Source organism: Pteropus medius, unplaced genomic scaffold (genome assembly GCF_902729225.1).
Source record: "Pteropus medius unplaced genomic scaffold, Ma_sr-lr_union100, whole genome shotgun sequence".
NCBI lineage: Eukaryota > Metazoa > Chordata > Mammalia > Chiroptera > Pteropodidae > Pteropus > Pteropus medius.
Window position 1 is genome coordinate 5,993,424 of NW_024350924.1, and position 17,508 is coordinate 6,010,931.

Here is a 17,508-nt window from a genome sequence, read left to right on the forward strand (position 1 = left end):
CATTTCATTAATGATTGTACTAGTCAGTGTACACACTTCGTTCTTTCAATAACCCTATGAGGTAGATAATTTTGCCTTTGTTTCAAAAATAAGGAAACTGAGGCTAAGAAAAAAATCTGTTCCAAGCCATAAGCAGGAAGTGACACAGTAGACATTCAAATTCAAATATGTCTCACCAACAGAAAAATGCTTTTCTTTAATACCTGACCATCAGTTCTTTACTACCCATTCCAAATGCTAATTTCTTACCTAGATTACCGTCAAGATTCTAATTGGTCCTGCCTCCAGTCTTGATTTCCTTTACCTTTCAATGTGTTACCAAGTGATCTTTAGGATCACAGATGTGATCCTTTTATCCTCTTGATATAAAAGTCCTTCAGAGACTCCCTTAAGTCTACAGTATACAGAATACACTTTACAGGATGAATCCTAAACCCTTTGGTACAGGTCCACAATCCCTTACTCACACTACTGAAACTCAGAAGCTTTGAAATATTAAAATTTCTCTCAAATTTGTGACAAAACCTACCCTGAATTGCAGAAGACTACTGTCTATACTATTAGCGTGATATTTATGCTCACTACAGAAATATTAGTGTAATGCTGTGTTGTTAACCAAGACTCTACTGTAGTATTATTGACCTTATCAGGAAAAAGAAAATTTTCCAACTACTCTTAAGCCTAAAATACACCGGTCCCAAGAGTTTCAGATAAGGGATTGCAGACCCCTTATCTATTCAGCCCATGAATCCAACCTAATTTCTACCAATCACCGTACACATCCCTCAGCTTCAGGGATGTGTAAGGTGCCCGGTGCCCGGTGCCCTGTGCCCTGAATACTCTCCAACCCAGTGAGCTACTCACCTTTCAAGAAACTTGCTCAAGGGTTTCCTTTTCAGTGAAGTTTCCCTGACCTTCTCTTGACTGTGCCACAACCACTGTAGCAAGAACCCGCCGCCGATACTATAGATTTTACATTTATTTCCCGCTAGACTGTGAATGAGCTCCTCACTGAGTATTTTATTCAATCCTACAGTGTCTGGAACACTAGGGGCTCCTTAATGTACAATGAACTGAAATTCATGCCCAGCTCTAACTCCCAATTCCTTTCAAAGTTCATTTATCCTTCAACTCTAAACCTTGGGATTTTTCCCTAACCATGCAGGCCCTTCACAGTTATTTTCGTTGCCAAGTTCCTCTGTCCCAATGTCATCTTAAAATTACTATCAGGCGCTTTCTCTTAACCCCAAACTCTCCAATGCCTTTTATTCTCCTCTATTTGATCCCTAGCCCTCCTTTCCCTTAGTCTTGGAACAGATCAAATCCTTTCCCACCAAGGCAATTCCTCCTCACAGCCCCCATCCCTTACCTACTCCCTCCTTCCTTCCTCAACACCTCTTCCGGCTCTGGGCCTTCCTTCTAAAAATGATTCTCACCAGTCGTGCCCCAGGCCCCATCCTCTCCCCCAGTCCAAGTCCAGCAGCTCACGAATCTGCGCTGCGCACGAGTCCACGCCTTCCCGGCCGGTATCCGCACATCGCAAACCTCCCCGGCGGCGGTGTCCCCTCCCCCCGTCTCCGGCAGTCTGCACCCCTCCCTTCACCCTCCGCATATCTCCCGCGGTCCAGCTCCTCTGAAAACTGTCCCAGGGGCCTTCCACCTCTCAGACCCCTCAGGATCGCGCAGGTCGAGGAGCCCCGGGCCCGAGTACCTCCGTCTCCAGCTCCCCCTCGGCCCCGCAGATCCCTTTCAGCCCAGACCTCGGGCAGGGCCTCCCGCTCACCTTGGTGGATGTCGCCGTTGCTGCCCCCCGGGATGGGCACGCTGAGCTGGCGCTCCGGCTCGGGCAGGCAGCGCAGGCAGAAGGAGTGAAGACAGGGCAGCAGCTTGGGCTCCGCCTCACGCCGGCTCTGCAGGCTCTGCTGACACACGGCGCAGGTGTCCAGGAGCGAGGCTGGAGGTCCAAGAGGCGGCCCCGCCGAGGGACCTGGAGCGGGAGCCGAGGCCGGAGCTGGGGCCGGCGTCGATATCGCCCCCCCGGGAACTCCGAGGCCCACTGAGGCCGCAGGGGCTGAAGCAGCCGGGGCCGAGCCCGAGGAGGCCGCGGCCACCCCCCCGTCGCCGGGCCCGGCCGCGCCGCCCTCCGCGCCGGCCCTGCCGCCTTCCTCCTCCTCCTCCTCCACCAGCACCGCGGCGAGAGGCGGCTCCGCCTCCTGCGCCGCGGGCCCGGCGGCCCCGGCAGTTACCGGCGCGCTGCCGCTGCCCCCACCGCCGCCCTCAGCCTCGCCGCCGCCTTTGTTTTCCGCCATGTTTTCCTCTTTGAACCCGCCGGACCGCCCCGCGCCGCCAGCCGCCCGCCGCCCGCGCCGCCGCCGCCGCCCCCAGCCCTAGCCGCAGCCGCAGCGAGAGCGGCCGCCGAGAGCGAGCAGGCAAACGAACGAACGGACGAGAGCGCGCGCGCACGCGGCGCCCCCGCCCTCGCGTCGCGCGGTTGCAGTGGGGCGGGCCGTGCGCGCGCACGTACGCACGGACGTCCTGGGGGAGGCGGGAACTCGAGGCGCGGGCGCGGAACGGTCCTCACAGCCCCTCCGGGCCCCTGGGCTCGCGCCCTGTGCGCTGCGGCGGCTCGGCTCCCCTTTAAGGCTGCAGGCCGTTGACGTTGAACTGCCTTTGCCTAGGGGTAGTTGTGAGCTCGGTCGCGGCGGTGGCGGGCGGAGAGCGCGGAAGAGGCTCGGGCTGGTTCCTGCACCTCTAGCGTCTCCAGGGCGGCGCCGTCCCCAGAGGCAGGCGCGTCTCCGCGGAAACCTCATTTGCACTGTCGAACGCCAGGGCCGAGGTGCGGACCTCCTCACTGTTCTTTAATCGTCCGCGTTCCTTTGGGTGGTTTTTCTTGACTGGCACAGTAAAGCGGCGCTTTTTTTTTTAATGAGCCCTACCAGAAATCAGCTGAAAAGACCCGGCGAGGAAGAAACTCTTTAACAGCTGTTTTTAGCTTAAAGTGATTGATATTTCAGTTGTGGTTTCCTATCAGAAAACCAATCAACTGAGGAACTTTTTCAAAGCCGAGATAGCAGGACCACACCCCAAATCTGTATCAGGAAGTGGGAGAGCGGGCTGGTGGATGTTGAAAAGTCTCTTTGAGTCTGATGTGCGTCAGTTTAGGGAGTCGCCTAAGCAGTCATCTAACCAGATTAGGTCCTAAGAGTCCCTCTTAGTGCCTTAGCATGAGTCGGATTACAACTGCCTTAACAATGTTGGTTATAGAAGCTTTCAGAGAGGGGTCTTTGAGAAACAAGTACACTGGGGACTTTATGGAGTGCAATGGACTGTTTTAAAGTTAGGGTCATGAAGCGCTTTCTTCTGACAGTGTTCCCAAGAAACTTGTTCTTTAAGCTGCTGCTATAAGTCCTTAAAACAAGCCATCTGGAAACATTTTTCATTTATTCTTTCAAAAATATTGACCTCTTAGTATGTAGCCAGTAGTGTTTTAGAGTCTTTAGGATTACAGCAGAGAACAAAGGAGATCCTTACCTTCAAGGAGTCTGCAATCAAATGAATAGAGTGAAGAAATAAAACGGAATCACTGTAGGCAAGCTTCTAAATTACTGAAATCAAGTAGGTTGTGGTATGAGGAAACTATTCTATTTTGTTTTAACTAGCCTGAGAACTTAAACTTTTGAACTTTCCTGTTCTGCAACAATGCCTGGACATAACATCAGACCTCCGATAACCCTCTTGATTAGACTCACCAATTCGGACCACCTGACATCTGACTGATAACCATCCTCGACCAATCCTAGGGCTAGGAACGCAGGACTGATTTTCCTCAAACATGCATTTTTTACTATAAGAACTCTTAAGAACACGTCTGGGTTTTTGCCTAGTTGTGTTTCTGGTTTGCAAACCTAAAGACCCTTGTATAAATCATTTCTAGCCAAAGCCTCTAAACTCTTTTTGAGTTTGTTCAACAATAACGAAGGGACATAGAAAATAAATATATGCTATTAAAAAAAACCCTAAGCACTGTAAAAGAGATTAGAGATGATTGTGGAAGGTCTCTGTGAACAAGCCTGGTGGCTCTCTTGCAGAAGAGTGTTCCAGGCAGCGGAACAAACAGTAAGTAGGTTCTGAGGCAGAGATTCATGGCTTGTTAGAGGAACTGCAAGGAGACGGTGTGGCTGGAGTGACTTGAACAAGTGAAAAAGTAGAACATGACATGAGAAAATTTAGGGGGCCAGGTCATACACAGAAATAGTCTTCAATTTTAACTTTTATGCCCTTGAAAAGAACTTTGAAAAAACTATTTTTTCCCCCTCAAACACTGTAAGTTGACTATATAATAAGTGACAAGAGTTCAATTTCTGACATTTTACAACTCACATTTTTAAATTAACTGTTACATTACTTTTAAATCCAATGGAACAGTAAACACTAAAGTGGCTTAAACACCAGCATCCATTTTGTATTATTTTTTAAATAATTTTATTTCTTGATTACAGTTGATGTACAATATTAGTTTCAGGTGTACAACGATTAGACATATAACTTAGAAAGTAATCACCCTGATAAATCTAGTACCCATCTGACATAATACATAGTTACAATATTATTGACTGTATTTACTATGCTATACTTTACAGCCCCAGACTATTTTGTAACTGCCAATTTGTACTTCTTAATCCCTTACCTCATCCCCCTATCTGGCAGCCATCAAAATATTCTCTGTATAAGTTTGTTTCTATTTTGTTTGTTCATTTATTTTGTTTTTTAGATTCCACATATAAGTGAAATCATGTGGTGTTTATCTTTTTCTACTTCATTTAACTCGGTACCCTCTAGTCAATCCATGTTACCACAAATGGCAAGATTTCATTTTTTTAAGGCTGAGTAATGTTCCATTATATATATGTACTACTTTATCCATTCATCTATTGATGGACATTTAGGTTGTTTCTGTACCTTGGTTGTTGTAAATAATGCTGCAATGAACATATAAATGAATGTCTTTTCAAATTAGTGTTTTCGGTTTCTTTGGTTAAGTGCCCAGAAGTCGAATTATTGGGTCTTTCTTTGTCTCTTGTTATAGCCTTTACTTTGAAGTCTATTTTGTCTGGTATAAGTTGCTACCCCAGCTTTTTTTTTTTTTCATTTTCATCAAATATGTTTTCCATTTCTTTCAGTCTATGTGCATCTTTAGATCTGAAGTGAGTCTCTTGTAGGCAGCCTGTGCAAGGGTCTTGTTTTCTTATCCATTCAGCCACACTATATCTTTTGATTGGAGCATTTAATCCATTTATATTAAAAGTAATTATTAGATATATAATTAATGCCATTTTTTTCATACTTTGATCTTTTTCTTCTTAAATCTGTTTAACATTTCTTATAATATGGTGGTGATGAACTCCCTGAGCTTTTTCTTGTCACAGAAGCTCTTTTTATGTCCTTCAATTGTAATTGATAACTTTGGTGAGTAATCTTGGTTGTAGGTCTTTGCTTTTCATCACTTTGAATTTTCCTGCCAGTCCTTTCTGGCTTGCAGTTTCTGTTGAGAAATCATCTGACAGTCTAATGGGAGCTCCCTTGTAGATATCTAACTGCCCTTCTCTTGCTGCTTTTAAGATTCTCTCTTTGTCTTTAACTTTTAGCATTTTAATTATGATGTGTCTTGGTGTGGGCGTCTTTGGGTTCATCTTCTTTAAGACTCTCTGCGCTTCCTGGGCTTGTATGTCTATTTCTTTCTCCAGATTAGAGAAGTTTTCCATTGTTATTTCTTCAACTAGGTTTTCGATTCCTTACTCTGTCTTTTCTTCTGGTTACCCCTATGATGTGACTCTTGGTTCACTTGGTATTTTCCCAGAGGCCCCTTAAACTATGCTCATTTTTGGATTTTTTTTCTTTTTGCTGCTCTGATTGGATGTTTTCTGCTACCTTATCTCCCAAATCGCTGATTCAGCCCCCTGCTTCATCTAATCTACTGTTGATTCCCTCCACTTTATTCTTCATTTCAGTTATTGCTTTCTTTATTTCTGACTGGTTCTTTTTTATGTTTCCTTTCTCCCTTTGTTGAAGTTCTCACTGAGATCACTGGACATCCTTATAACCAGTGTTTTGAGCTTTAAATCTGGTAGATTGCTTGTCTCCATTTTGTTTAGTTCTTTTTCTGGAGCTTTCTTCTGATCTTTCATTTGGGACATGTTTCTTTGTCTCACTATTTTGGCTGCCTCCTTGTGTTTGTTTCTATGTATTAGGTAAAGCTTCTATGTCTCTTGGTCTTCGTAGAGTGGCCTTATGTAGTAGGTGTCCTGTGAGGCCCAGTGGTGCAGTCTCCTTGGTCACTAGAGCTGGGTGCTCCAGGTGTGTCCCTTGTGTAAGTTGTGTGTTTCCTCCTGTTGTAGTTGATCATTGATTGCTGTTGGCACGTCAGTGGAAGGGATTGAACCTTGGTCAATCAGTGGGAGGCTGATTGTTGAAGACTGGCTCTAACTACAGTGGAGGACCTGTTATGCAGGGGCTGACCTTATAGAGCAGGATTTGCTTTAGCGGGGCTCTGGTGTCTGCTGAGTTTGCCCAAGTGTGTTGTTTGTGGAGGTGGTTGGATGATGCTCTAGTGTGATCTGAAGTTGGCCACAGGGTTGCTGGTTCTGGGGAATCTTGGGAGTGGGAAGCTCTGTTACAGGCCAAGTCAGCCTCAGCCTGTGCCCTACCTGGGGGCCACTCGGTATGAGCTACAAAGTGATCTGCAGATGGTTGTCATTTGTGCTGGGCTTGGAGGTGAATGGGTGAGGCTAGGCTGAAAACTGAGGCTGGCTGCCATTAGTGCCAGGCTTGGAGCTGCTTAGCAAGAGGAGTAGGGCACACTGAGGCCAGATGCTGCTTGTTTGTGGTTTGTGAACCTTCAAGAGATTTTAGGAAAGTCTGCAGCATGAGTCAAGACAAGTCATTTGTATGGAAAAGACACTGGAAGGGGCTTAGGTATGCCCACAAGTTGGGTGGGATGGGGTCTTGGAATCACCAGGGCAGAGCGAATGGTGTTAACCAGGTTGATGGTACCCACCTACGTGTGCAGGATGGATGGTGGGAGGGCTCAACAAAGGAACAATGGCTCTGCCAGCACTTCTGTCTTTGAGAACACTGCCCCTTCAGCCCTTGCCCTAAAGTCAGACAATTCACTTCCTCCCCGTATGTCCCTCGTGCCTTTTGAGCTACTGCCCCAGCACTGGAGCTCAGAGCTTGTGAGTTTGTAAGCAAATAAGTCCATGTGCTGTCCCTTTAAGAGGAAGCCTGCGACTCCAGCTGCCCTCTGTCTCACTCAGCCACAATCTCTGCTGGTTTTCACAGCCAGAAGTTGTGGGACCTTCTCTTCTCAGCACTGGAACCCTGGGTTGGGGACCCTGGTGTGGAGCTGGTACTCCTCAAGGGGGACCTACACAGCTAAGATATCCCTCCCAATTTTTCACCACCACATGTGGGTGTGGAACCAGCTTGTTCCACATCTCCACCTCTCCTACCAGTCTTGATGTGGCCTCTTCTGTATGTCCTTCATTATAGGACTTCTGTTCAGCTAGACTTCAGGTGATTCTCAACAATGGTTGTTCTGTACTTTAGTTGTAATTTTGATGTAGTCATGAAAGTAGGTGAGCACAGCATCCATCTATTCCACCATCTTGGCTGGAAGCTCCACCAGCATCCATTTTAAAGGTACATAATTTAAAAATGTTATGTTTTGTTAAATATTAAACATGAAAAGTGTTATTGGTAGTGTTTTAATAAGATGGCTGGTAGTTTGGTTTTTTTTTTCTTTTTTCAATTAGTTTATGTAGACATTGGTGTGTACGGCATTACTAGGAAGAGATAAGATCCTGTGTCAATTTCACTTTTTTCATTTTTATAGATATAAGCACTGCATTAAAAAAAAAATCTGTACATATATACATACTCGTATACCCCTTGGGAAATTTTCCTCCACTGGAGTACCCAAGGAGCATTCACACCCAAGTTTTAAGATGCTGAGAGAAATGGGAAGTCTTGGATGAATTTTGAGGAAAGACTCGAAGTTAAAAAGAGACACTGTGGCTTTCTTGGATAAATCACTTGTAGAGGGCCAGAGTGGAAGAAGGAAGACATTTTAGGCTACTAATCAATAATGGTTGATTGGACTAGGGTGGCATCTGTGCAGGTGGTGAAAAGTATGAGTATATATAATAAGGAGCAAATACTTTTCTTCAAATTGACTTAAAAAACATAAGTTAATGGCCGAATTTCTCAAACAAAAGCTTTGAATTTTTCTTAACCTTTTGATGCCTGCTACTGTTTGCCTTTATTAAAATCTAGTGTAAAACTGTTGTTTTCAAAGACTGTATAATTTTAGAGAGAGGAAATTGCCCCCATGCAATTTACTGTGTGCTCTGAGAAGGCAGTGCCTGGAATTAAACTGTTATGTAATACTTGGAGACACTAAAAAAGATACCTGGCCACATCCTTGATTTGCAATGGGAGCTTAGAAATCCTGCAGGAGAACTGTGAATTCATTCATGAGGCTGAGATATGATATGACATATCTGTGACAGAGAGACTGCGTAGCCTGGAGGTTGAATCTGTGCTCTGGAGCCAACATATCTGGTTTTAAGCCTGGTTCCACCAAAAACTAGCTGTGTGACTTGGGGTAACTTACTTAACTTGCCTCAGTTTCCTCAGTTGTCAAAGGGTGTTTCTTACTAGTGTGACCTACCCCAAGGTTGTCTGACAATTAAGTATTTGTTAAGTGCTAATAGTACCTGGAGTATGGTAAACAAATGAAGGTAAAAGTAGACCCGAAGGTTCTTGAAAGGGGCAGAACTGGAGGAAGAAGCAAAGGTACCGCAGAGAAAAATCTCAAAAAGAGAAATCATACTAAGGGTATGAACTGTGCAAAGTGTACAGTAGAGGCTGTGTCCAGCCATTCTCCTGACCTAGGCTATCTTTTACCCCGGACCCGTTTGCCCAAGCATTATGAGAAAAACACAGTTCTGAAATAAAGGAGAGAGCTCTCAGTAGGTGCCTAGCAGTTCTGCTATGGAGAAAACTCCCCTGAAATTGCTGGTAACCAGGGTGGAAAGAACTTTCTAGTTGTCCAGAAAAGAGAAAGAGCACGGGAATGACACAGGTGAGCAATGATTAGAGCATAATCCCTCGGCTGGGCACAGGAGGTTGGTGACCCTAAAGCAGTGGCCCAAAAATAGCAGGAAAATTTGCAAAGGCAGTTCTGCAACTCTGGGACAGAGAAACAGTAGTTAACAGCAGGAGCAAAAGAGTTCACGAGGACCAGCAGAGAAATGCCCGGCTGCAACAGAGATACGGGGCATTTCTATTAACGTGTCATACTTGCAGTCACGAGTCGGTGAGGCCAGGGGATATAAAGGGTGGCATTTTGTGATTTAAAGTTTACGTCTCTGAACACATGTGCCTTGGACTTAGCATGTCCTTGGACTCAGCAGGACGTATATGACGTTAAAAAGGGCAAGATTTTTGTCCAGAAGTGTGTCCAGTGCCACACCACAGAAAGGAAGACAAATACAAAAAATCATGGTCTCTTTGGGCAGAAGATAGGTCAGTCCCCTGGATTCTCAAACACTGATGCCAGTGAGAACAAAAGCATCACCTGGGGAGAAGTGAATTTAGAGAATCCCTAGAAGTACACCCCTGGGATAAAAATAATCTTCACTGGCATTAAGAAGACAGAAAGGCAGACTTGATAGCTTATCTCAAAATACTAATTAATAATAGTTAGGCACTGCCTTATTTCTTACAAAATGGAAATGTCTTTTGTGTAACATTTAAACTGATCTCATGCACAAGTATTCAGATCATGAATGGCTGATAGAATAATTTTGTTGGTCAGTCCTGATTTAAATAAGATTGGCCTGTACTTAAATTAATATGATCAGCCCTTAAAATTTAGATAGTAATTCCAGTTCAGCAAGTGCTATCACTGTTTCCCCATTCTAAAGATATGATTGGACTTGATCAGTAATATTCAACTTTTCACAAAGATGGCAGATGTCATCTCAAAACTATAGGAGACTAGTTTTATATTTAGATTTAAAAAACTGGTTATACGAATATATTTAAATATTGGGAAAAACTCTCCACTGTCTCATAGAACTGAGCAAGACTCACCTGTGTTCCATTTTGTGTTCATTAGGGTGTTAAAGGGCTGAAGATAAGGTTGTAATATCCTCTTTATCTTTTTGGTCTTTACCATGCCAATCTAAAATTCCTTCTATTGAAAACGATGCCTTTTACTTAATGAAAAGCATGTTAGTGTGGTTTGTGTATAATATCAAAGAATGCTTAACACTTCTCACGTTGTATAGATAATCTATCAGGATCAGATGCTTTTGAAAGTCAGCATGACAAGCCATAATAGCAAGTTAAACTTTGCTCTTGAACACTTTACTAGCTAAGTAAGTCTAAGTTATGATTCAGGATTGTCTTTAGAGAGCTAATCAAAAACACATGAACCTCTCTATAATTCCTATGTATGTGTGATTGGTAAGGGTGCTTTTCTCAACTCATTAGCAGGATTAAAGTAGAGGAGATATAAAAATCACAAATTTTTAAATTACATAACCATAAGGCTTAAGATAAACACAAAATCAAAGGAAAAATAATAAAGTTTGCTTCTCAGATGTTCGTGATGCCATGCAGAGTGCACTTCGACTTCTGGGGGTTATGTTGTGTAAATGAGTTAGAGAACCACTGTTACCAGGAAAAGAGGGACAAATGGCAGAATGCTAATTGCTAACTGTTGGCTTTTCTATATTTCCAAGGCGTTCCAGGGGCACACTGGTAATTACAGTAATTAAACACAATATTTGAAGAGCCATTTACAATTTACGAAGTGCTTCCACACACATTTCTCTAATTCTTGCAACCAGTAAGATACATCCCAATTTAGACAATAAACAGATTTCATAATGTGAGTATACTGTAATGTATTAGCTGTTTTTACACAATGCAGTTGTTTTCAGTATTTTGCTATTATAAACAGTACTGTGATAAACATTGTGATGAATACTTCCTTTCATGTCTATAATTATTTCTTCTGAATATTCCTAAAAATGGAATTGCTGATTCAAGGAGTATACTCATTGTAAAATTTTTTAATGTGTAAATTTGAAGGATTCCTATAAGTTATCAGATAACTAGATTGCGTTCGATGTCTGTTGCTACTACGAATACAGGCAAATTAACATGTAACCTTTTTTCAAATATATTTGTCTCTGTAGCGGTCTCCGCTTCCTCACATCCACTCATTCCTTGTTCCACCCTGGCTGCCCCTCCCATCGCTACACCAAAACAGGTCTTGCTGAGGTGGGTCCTCAACGACCTCCACTCGAATGTTTCAAACACGCCTCAAACTCAGCATGTCCAAGACTCAATAATCTTCTCCCCAAATCTCCTCATTCTTTTCCACATTCCCTGTCTCGAAGAATGTGTTACCGCTTACTTATTTACACTAAAAAGATAGATATTTCGAAGATAAATTCACTGATTTTATTGACAGATTGGATATAGGAGGGGGTCATCCTTGAAACCTACAACTGCTTACCCCTCATATCCAATCTATTACCCAGTCTTGTCAATTTGACTTTCTAAATATTTCTCCAAATCCCTTCATTTGTCTCCATTTCCACTGTCACCACCCTAAATCAAATTATGGCATTAAAGATACCACCACACTCACCTCTGCCTACATTGTGACTCCCCAGCAATCCACTGCAGTAAGCTGCAGTAAAAGTAATCCATTCAAAGGGAAACTGTTCCCTGCTCTCTCAACCCTCAACTCCATATCTTTCTCCTACTCTTAGGGTGAAAACAAAATCCTTAAGAGCCTATCAGACCCTGTTTCATCTGGCCGGGACTACCTACCTCTCAGCAATGTAATGTCTCACTTTCCTGTTGTTTTCTACATTCTAGCTACACCGGCCTTTCAATTTCTTCACTGCGCCATGCTCCCTTTTGCCTCAGGGCGTTTGCACATTCTGTCCTTCAGCTGGAATGATTATTTCCTCTACCACCGCCACTGCCTCCACCACCCACTTGGCAGAGTTAATGCCTACTCCAACTTGGGGTCTGAGCTCAAGCAGTACTTCCTCAGAGAGCTCCTTTCTCATAGATCCCTGTTTTTTCCCTTCATAGCTACTCATGAAAAGCAATATAGTATAATGGTTAAGAGCAGGAGCCAGATCTAACACTTATTGGCTGTGTGACCTTGGACAAGTTATTGAACCTCTCTCTGCCTCAGTTTCTTTATCTGCTAATGGGTATAATAGTGGTGGGCATATTAAAACTATAAACATTATAGAGCATGTAATAAGTTTTTATGGTTAAATTAACACATGGAAAGCGTTTGGAATAGAGACCAGCAAATACAAGTATATAACATTTCATTTTATCATTAAGGTCTCAATTGACAAGAATGCATTCATTAGTGTGATTATCTGATTGACATTTGTCTCTCTCATTAAGCTCCATTAAAGCAGAAATTATATGTTTCTGTTTACCATTTTATTCACAGTACTTGGCACATAGGTGCTCATAAATATTTGATAAATTAGTAGTGATTTTTACAAGTGGAATTATTGGATCAAAAAATTTGTAGATATTACATGTTTTCCTATACTTATCCAAATTCTGAGGGTTTATTTTGTTTATAAGGGAGAGACTTGATCATGTTTCTGCTTACAGGAAAGAACTAATGATAATCCAGAGTTTGAAAATAAAGAAAAGAAAGGAAACTTGTTAATAAAGCAGACTCTAAGAATCTAGAAGAAGATAGGATGTAGAACACACATGGGATAAGAGAAAGGATATCGCTGCTGCGGAATTACGTGGAGATGCAGGTAATTTTGTGGTTTAGGGGTTGGGGAAAAGAAAAGTGGGAAAAGGCTGTAGCCTCTGAGAAAGAAACAAGGTATGCTGAGAGAAGGGGCATCCATAAGGTTAGTTGAGCAGTTAGAATTCTTTTGGCTGCAAGGAACAAAAGATGCGGGAAGAATGGTTATTGAGAAGGCAATCAACATGGTCTGTTACAACTGATAAATATTAAAAATGGTCACTGTGCTCTTCTTTCCCTTTCTTTTTCTCTTCCCCAACAATTCTGCCCAGAAGCTATTAAGTGGAATTGGCAATGTACATGTCCATGCCTGAGATGGAGAGCAGAGTCAGAGACTGAGCAGGCTGTCTGCAGGAAGACAAGGGTCATCTTTGTGCAGGGTGCCAAATGTGTGCAGGGTGAGTAAAAAGGCTTCTGCGTAGGAGGTGAGCCATCAAGGAGTTTAGGAGACAAGCAGGGTGAAGAGGGTGTCCACTCAGGTGATTATCACCCAACACAGGCAGGAAGAGGAGGACATCCACATGGGGGGGCGGGGTGGCATACTCGGCATGGGACATGAGTGAGTGAGGAGGGAGGCCAGGCACTGGGGTGGCCTGGCTCTGGAATCAGAACCCAAGAAGCAAGATGAAAGGTGGATGAGAGAGGCATCTGTGTATGAGGAAGGCCCAGTGCAACGTTTTAGAGTCTGACAGGTTAAGGAAGACAGCCAGTGGGAGAACAGAATTGGGTGGGTGACATGGGAGCCCTAAAGCGTCTATCGATTGATGAATGGATAAACAAAATGTGGTACATTATTCAGCCTGAAGATGAAAGGAAATTCTGACATATGCAATAACGTGGATGAAACTTCAAGACATTATACTAAATGAAATAAGCCAGAACAAAAGGCCAATTCTTGTATGATTCTACTCATATGAGGTATCTAAAGTAGTCAAATTCATGGATATAGAAAGTAGATTGGTGGTTACCAGGGGCTGGAGGAAGGAGAAAATGGAGAGTCATTGTTTAATGGGTATGGAGTTTCATTCTGGAAAGATGAAGTTCTGGAGATGGATGGTGGTGATGGTTGCACAACCATGTGCATGTATTAATGCCACTGAATTGTACACTTAAAAATGATTAAAATGGTATGACTGTTTTGATACAAAGGACGTATCTGGAACAACTGGTAAAACTTGAATGGGATCTGAGATAATAGTAATGTGTAGATGTCAATTTCCTGATTTCGATGGCTGCACTGTGGTTATTTAGGAGAATATCATTGTAGGAAGTGCATGAAAATATTTGGGAATGATGGGGCATCATATCCACTGTTTGCTCTCAAACGAGCTGAGGGGAAAAAAAAGTTTTATGCTGTACTTATGACTCTTCAGTATGCCTGAGATTATTTCTAAAAAATTTTTAAACACAAACTAAAAAATGAAAATTAGCTGTCATCTGTTAAACAGTTGAGAACAATGAATCCCAGGTTAGTTTTAGCATCAGGCTTTGAGCTCAGTTCTCCTGGCTTATGATGTGGAGCACCTTCCCACACGTCAATGCAAAGTTAACACAATAAACACTACATCACTAGTATGTACTTTCGATATATGGGGTTTTATTGTTAAAGGTTTGCTTTTTCTAACTACCTAGCACATTCTTGTGTTATGAGTCATCATCCTCCAGACAATGCATCCTCAGGAAAGGTAGATATAAATTAATAATAAGGAAAAGAGAATAAAAATAGGAAAGCAAGTGATGAACAGATAAATCGTCTTTGAATTCTGAAACTAACAAGTGATTTTAATTGTTTTTTTATTTTGTATTATATTTGTCACAGAAATGTGTGCATTTACTAGATGGCATGCTTTATAACTTCCTTTAATTGTAAATACACTATACTCAAACAGGAACTACTGTCTACTGTCTTCCTATTTAAATTACTTTCATATTTTACTTGGCCTTATAAAGCCTATCTTTTTATTATATAAATACACAAATTAATCACTGAAAGGAATGGTCCAGAAAGCTGGTTTGGGATTGGAATAGAACTACTAAATAGATTTATGGCTAATGTCACTGAAGAGCAGGGAAAAACTGAGATAAGGAACTGGCGTTGGAGGGGAGGAAGGGCTGCTCCAGGCTGTTCTTCTCTATTTAATGGCCTGAGGGAAGATGTTAAAGGTCAAGAGCCAAATCTGACCTGTTTTTGCATGGCCCCAGGAAGGAGTATGGTTTTAATGGATGAGTATTTGCAACAGATTTGAGCCCCAATTAAAAAAATGTTATTCCTAAAAAATAATTTTTTTTTCATTCTTTTTATTGGTAGACCTTTTATATAAATACTTATATAATATCCTCAATTTTGCCTCTTCGAAGTCTAAAATAAATATTTGTTCTTTATCCCTTTGCAGAAAATGCTTGCCAAGTCCAGTCTAGGTGCACAGGAAGAATGGAGTCGTGGCAAAAGTTGAAAGAGACTTTATTATTTGTAAAGTTGTCTATTGAGAGTGATGGAAAAATGGCTAATGGGGCTAAAAGAGTTGTAAAGTTTTGAAACAATTGCTGTGGGAACTGCCTGTGATAAAGACAGTTCAAATCATGCAGAAGAGTTAAGATTCTTAGTAAGTTATGTTTGTGCAACTGGCGAGTCATATGCAGCAGAAAGAAAATTAGATTGTTACCTCATTCCACCAAATAAACTCTGGAATAATTAAAATTTTAAATGTGAGAAAATGAAAACAGTAAAGTACCAACAGAAAGTATGGGTAAATATCTTTCATAAATTTGGGATGAGAAACGACTTTTGACACTTGATAAAGAATTAAAGTTGTGGCTGTATATTTGACTTAATAAAAAATTTAAAACAGATATAGCCCTACCCCCTAATTTTTTTTTTAATTAAAAAAAATAAATAAGTAGTCTACGGCCATGCCACCCTGAACGTGCCAGATCTTGACTGATCTCGGAAGCTAAGCAGGGTCAGGCCTGGTTAGTACTTGGATGGGAGACCACCTAGGAAGAACAGGTGCTGTAGGCATTAAAAAAAAAGAGTTTGATAAAAAAAAATAAGCAAGGCTAAAAAGCAATCCACAAATGGAAAAACATATATACAACATATATTGTAAAGGGGTAAGACTATTCCTTAATAGTATTTTATTTTAAACATTTTCGTCTGATGTTATTCTTTGTTCTGTGACAAGTCAGTTGAGTCATGCAAATATAATTGGTGAAGGCATCTACTGCCCTGCAAGAAGGTTCTAACCAAACTTTTTGGTGTGCATGTGTGCGTGTGTGTGTGTGTGTGTGTGTTTCTTTTCTAATTAACAGAAACTGGCTCACATCAGTGTTGCCTAGTTAGTCACTGGGGAGGAGGTGGATCAATTTGCCTTAGGAACCTAGTACATCAGGGGTCCCTAACCCCTGGGAGCCATGGACCTGTACCTGTCAGTGGCCTGTTAGGAACCAGGCCGCACAGGAGGAGGCAAGCGAAGCTTCATCTGTATTTGCAGCTGCTCCCCAGCGTTAGCATCACAGCCTCAGCTCCACCTCAGGTCATCAGGCATTAGATTCTCATAGGAGCACCCATGTCTGATGCCAAAACGGTTGGAGACCTCAACAGTATGTTATAGGAAAAGGGAGACCAAGTCCCTAGTTTCTGCTCACCATGATCTGAAGTTAAGAAGACTTTACGTGGATGTGCAAAGGCCCAGTGGCAAAGGAGAACTGAATTGAATAGACACCAGTTTTAGTTCTCTCTGTATTTGACATTTAGAAGAGGACTCTGATTTGTGCTGCAGGCTGAGTAAGCCCCCCTCAGGATTCTTGGACAATCAGCGGAAAGAAAGGGAACCACAATGGGAAAAACTGGATTTCTAATGTGGCATGTGGGAGGCCTCAACTACAGTAGCGAAAATTAACCGATGTAACTGACCACATTTGTACCCTGAGTTTGTGGAACAGAACATACTAGTTATATTAGTATGGAAAGAACTCTTAAAAATCAAGAAAAAAACATTCAATACAAAATAGACAAAAGGCATGACTAACCAATTATAGAAGAATAAAAATGAATGGTCATTAAATGTATGAAAAATGTTTAAGGTGCACTGATAATCAAAAAAAACTATAGGAATAAAATGTAATGTCATTTGTCACAGATTACATCATGGTCCAAGAAAATATCATTCAATGTTGTAAAAAAGATGTGATAAAAAAATGTACTTCCATATGCTATACATTAAGAGGTACCACAAATTATCGTTATATATGTAAATTAATGTGTTTAAGAAAATAAATAGAAGAGGGATTTATAATAAAATAATTAGGCAAGCACCTAAGGATATGAAAACATTTGTTGTAAAGTAGTTAAATAATATATGATTTGTGAGTACAATTAATTGTGACTTGGAGTAGAGTTTAATATAAGAGACCGGTGTGAGCCTTCTAAATTTATGAGAGTCCTAAGATTTTCCTTCTGTTCGAATGTCTATATTATTGAAAGCTCATTCGCTGCCCTCCACCACCAGATCCCACCCTCAGCTATGCTTAAATTGCAGGAAATTCTGTCAGCTGTTCTTAACAAGGACAAATGAGAAGGAAAGAAAAGGGAGGAATTGGCATTTCCCAGTCTACAGAAACTTTGACTTTTT

The 17,508-nt window shown here is 42.0% G+C and overlaps 2 protein-coding genes and 1 pseudogene across 3 annotated transcripts in view; 2 read left to right on the forward strand and 1 right to left on the reverse strand.

The window, feature by feature from the left end:
• TRIM33 (tripartite motif containing 33) overlaps positions 1-2,397 on the reverse strand; it is a 94,159-nt gene extending 91,762 nt beyond the window's left edge. For both annotated transcript variants that reach the window (XM_039841264.1, XM_039841265.1), the window contains exon 1: positions 1,784-2,397. In XM_039841264.1, the coding sequence (XP_039697198.1) occupies positions 1,784-2,309 (526 nt within the window). In that variant the 5' untranslated portion in view covers positions 2,310-2,397. The remainder of the gene's footprint in view (positions 1-1,783) is intronic.
• LOC120584945 (uncharacterized) lies at positions 2,308-15,727 on the forward strand. Its single transcript, XM_039841002.1, has 4 exons — positions 2,308-2,352; positions 2,392-2,836; positions 13,150-13,275; positions 15,271-15,727. The coding sequence occupies exons 1-4, from the start codon at positions 2,308-2,310 to the stop codon at positions 15,411-15,413; spliced, it is 759 nt and encodes a 252-aa protein (XP_039696936.1). The 3' UTR covers positions 15,414-15,727.
• A 50-nt stretch (positions 15,728-15,777) lies between these two features.
• On the forward strand, positions 15,778-15,896 carry LOC120585353 (uncharacterized; annotated as a pseudogene).
• Positions 15,897-17,508: the final 1,612 nt, after the last annotated feature.

Excerpts from the sequence above, each read along its gene's own strand:
- LOC120584945 (XM_039841002.1), top strand. The coding sequence starts at position 2,308 with ATGTTTTCCTCTTTGAACCCGCCGGACCGCCCCGCGCCGCCAGCC. Across the intron at positions 2,837-13,149 it reads TGTCGAACGCCAGGGCCGAG|AAGCTATTAAGTGGAATTGG; the intron begins GTGCGGACCTCC and ends AATTCTGCCCAG. Across the intron at positions 13,276-15,270 it reads GGGTGCCAAATGTGTGCAGG|AAAATGCTTGCCAAGTCCAG; the intron begins GTGAGTAAAAAG and ends ATCCCTTTGCAG.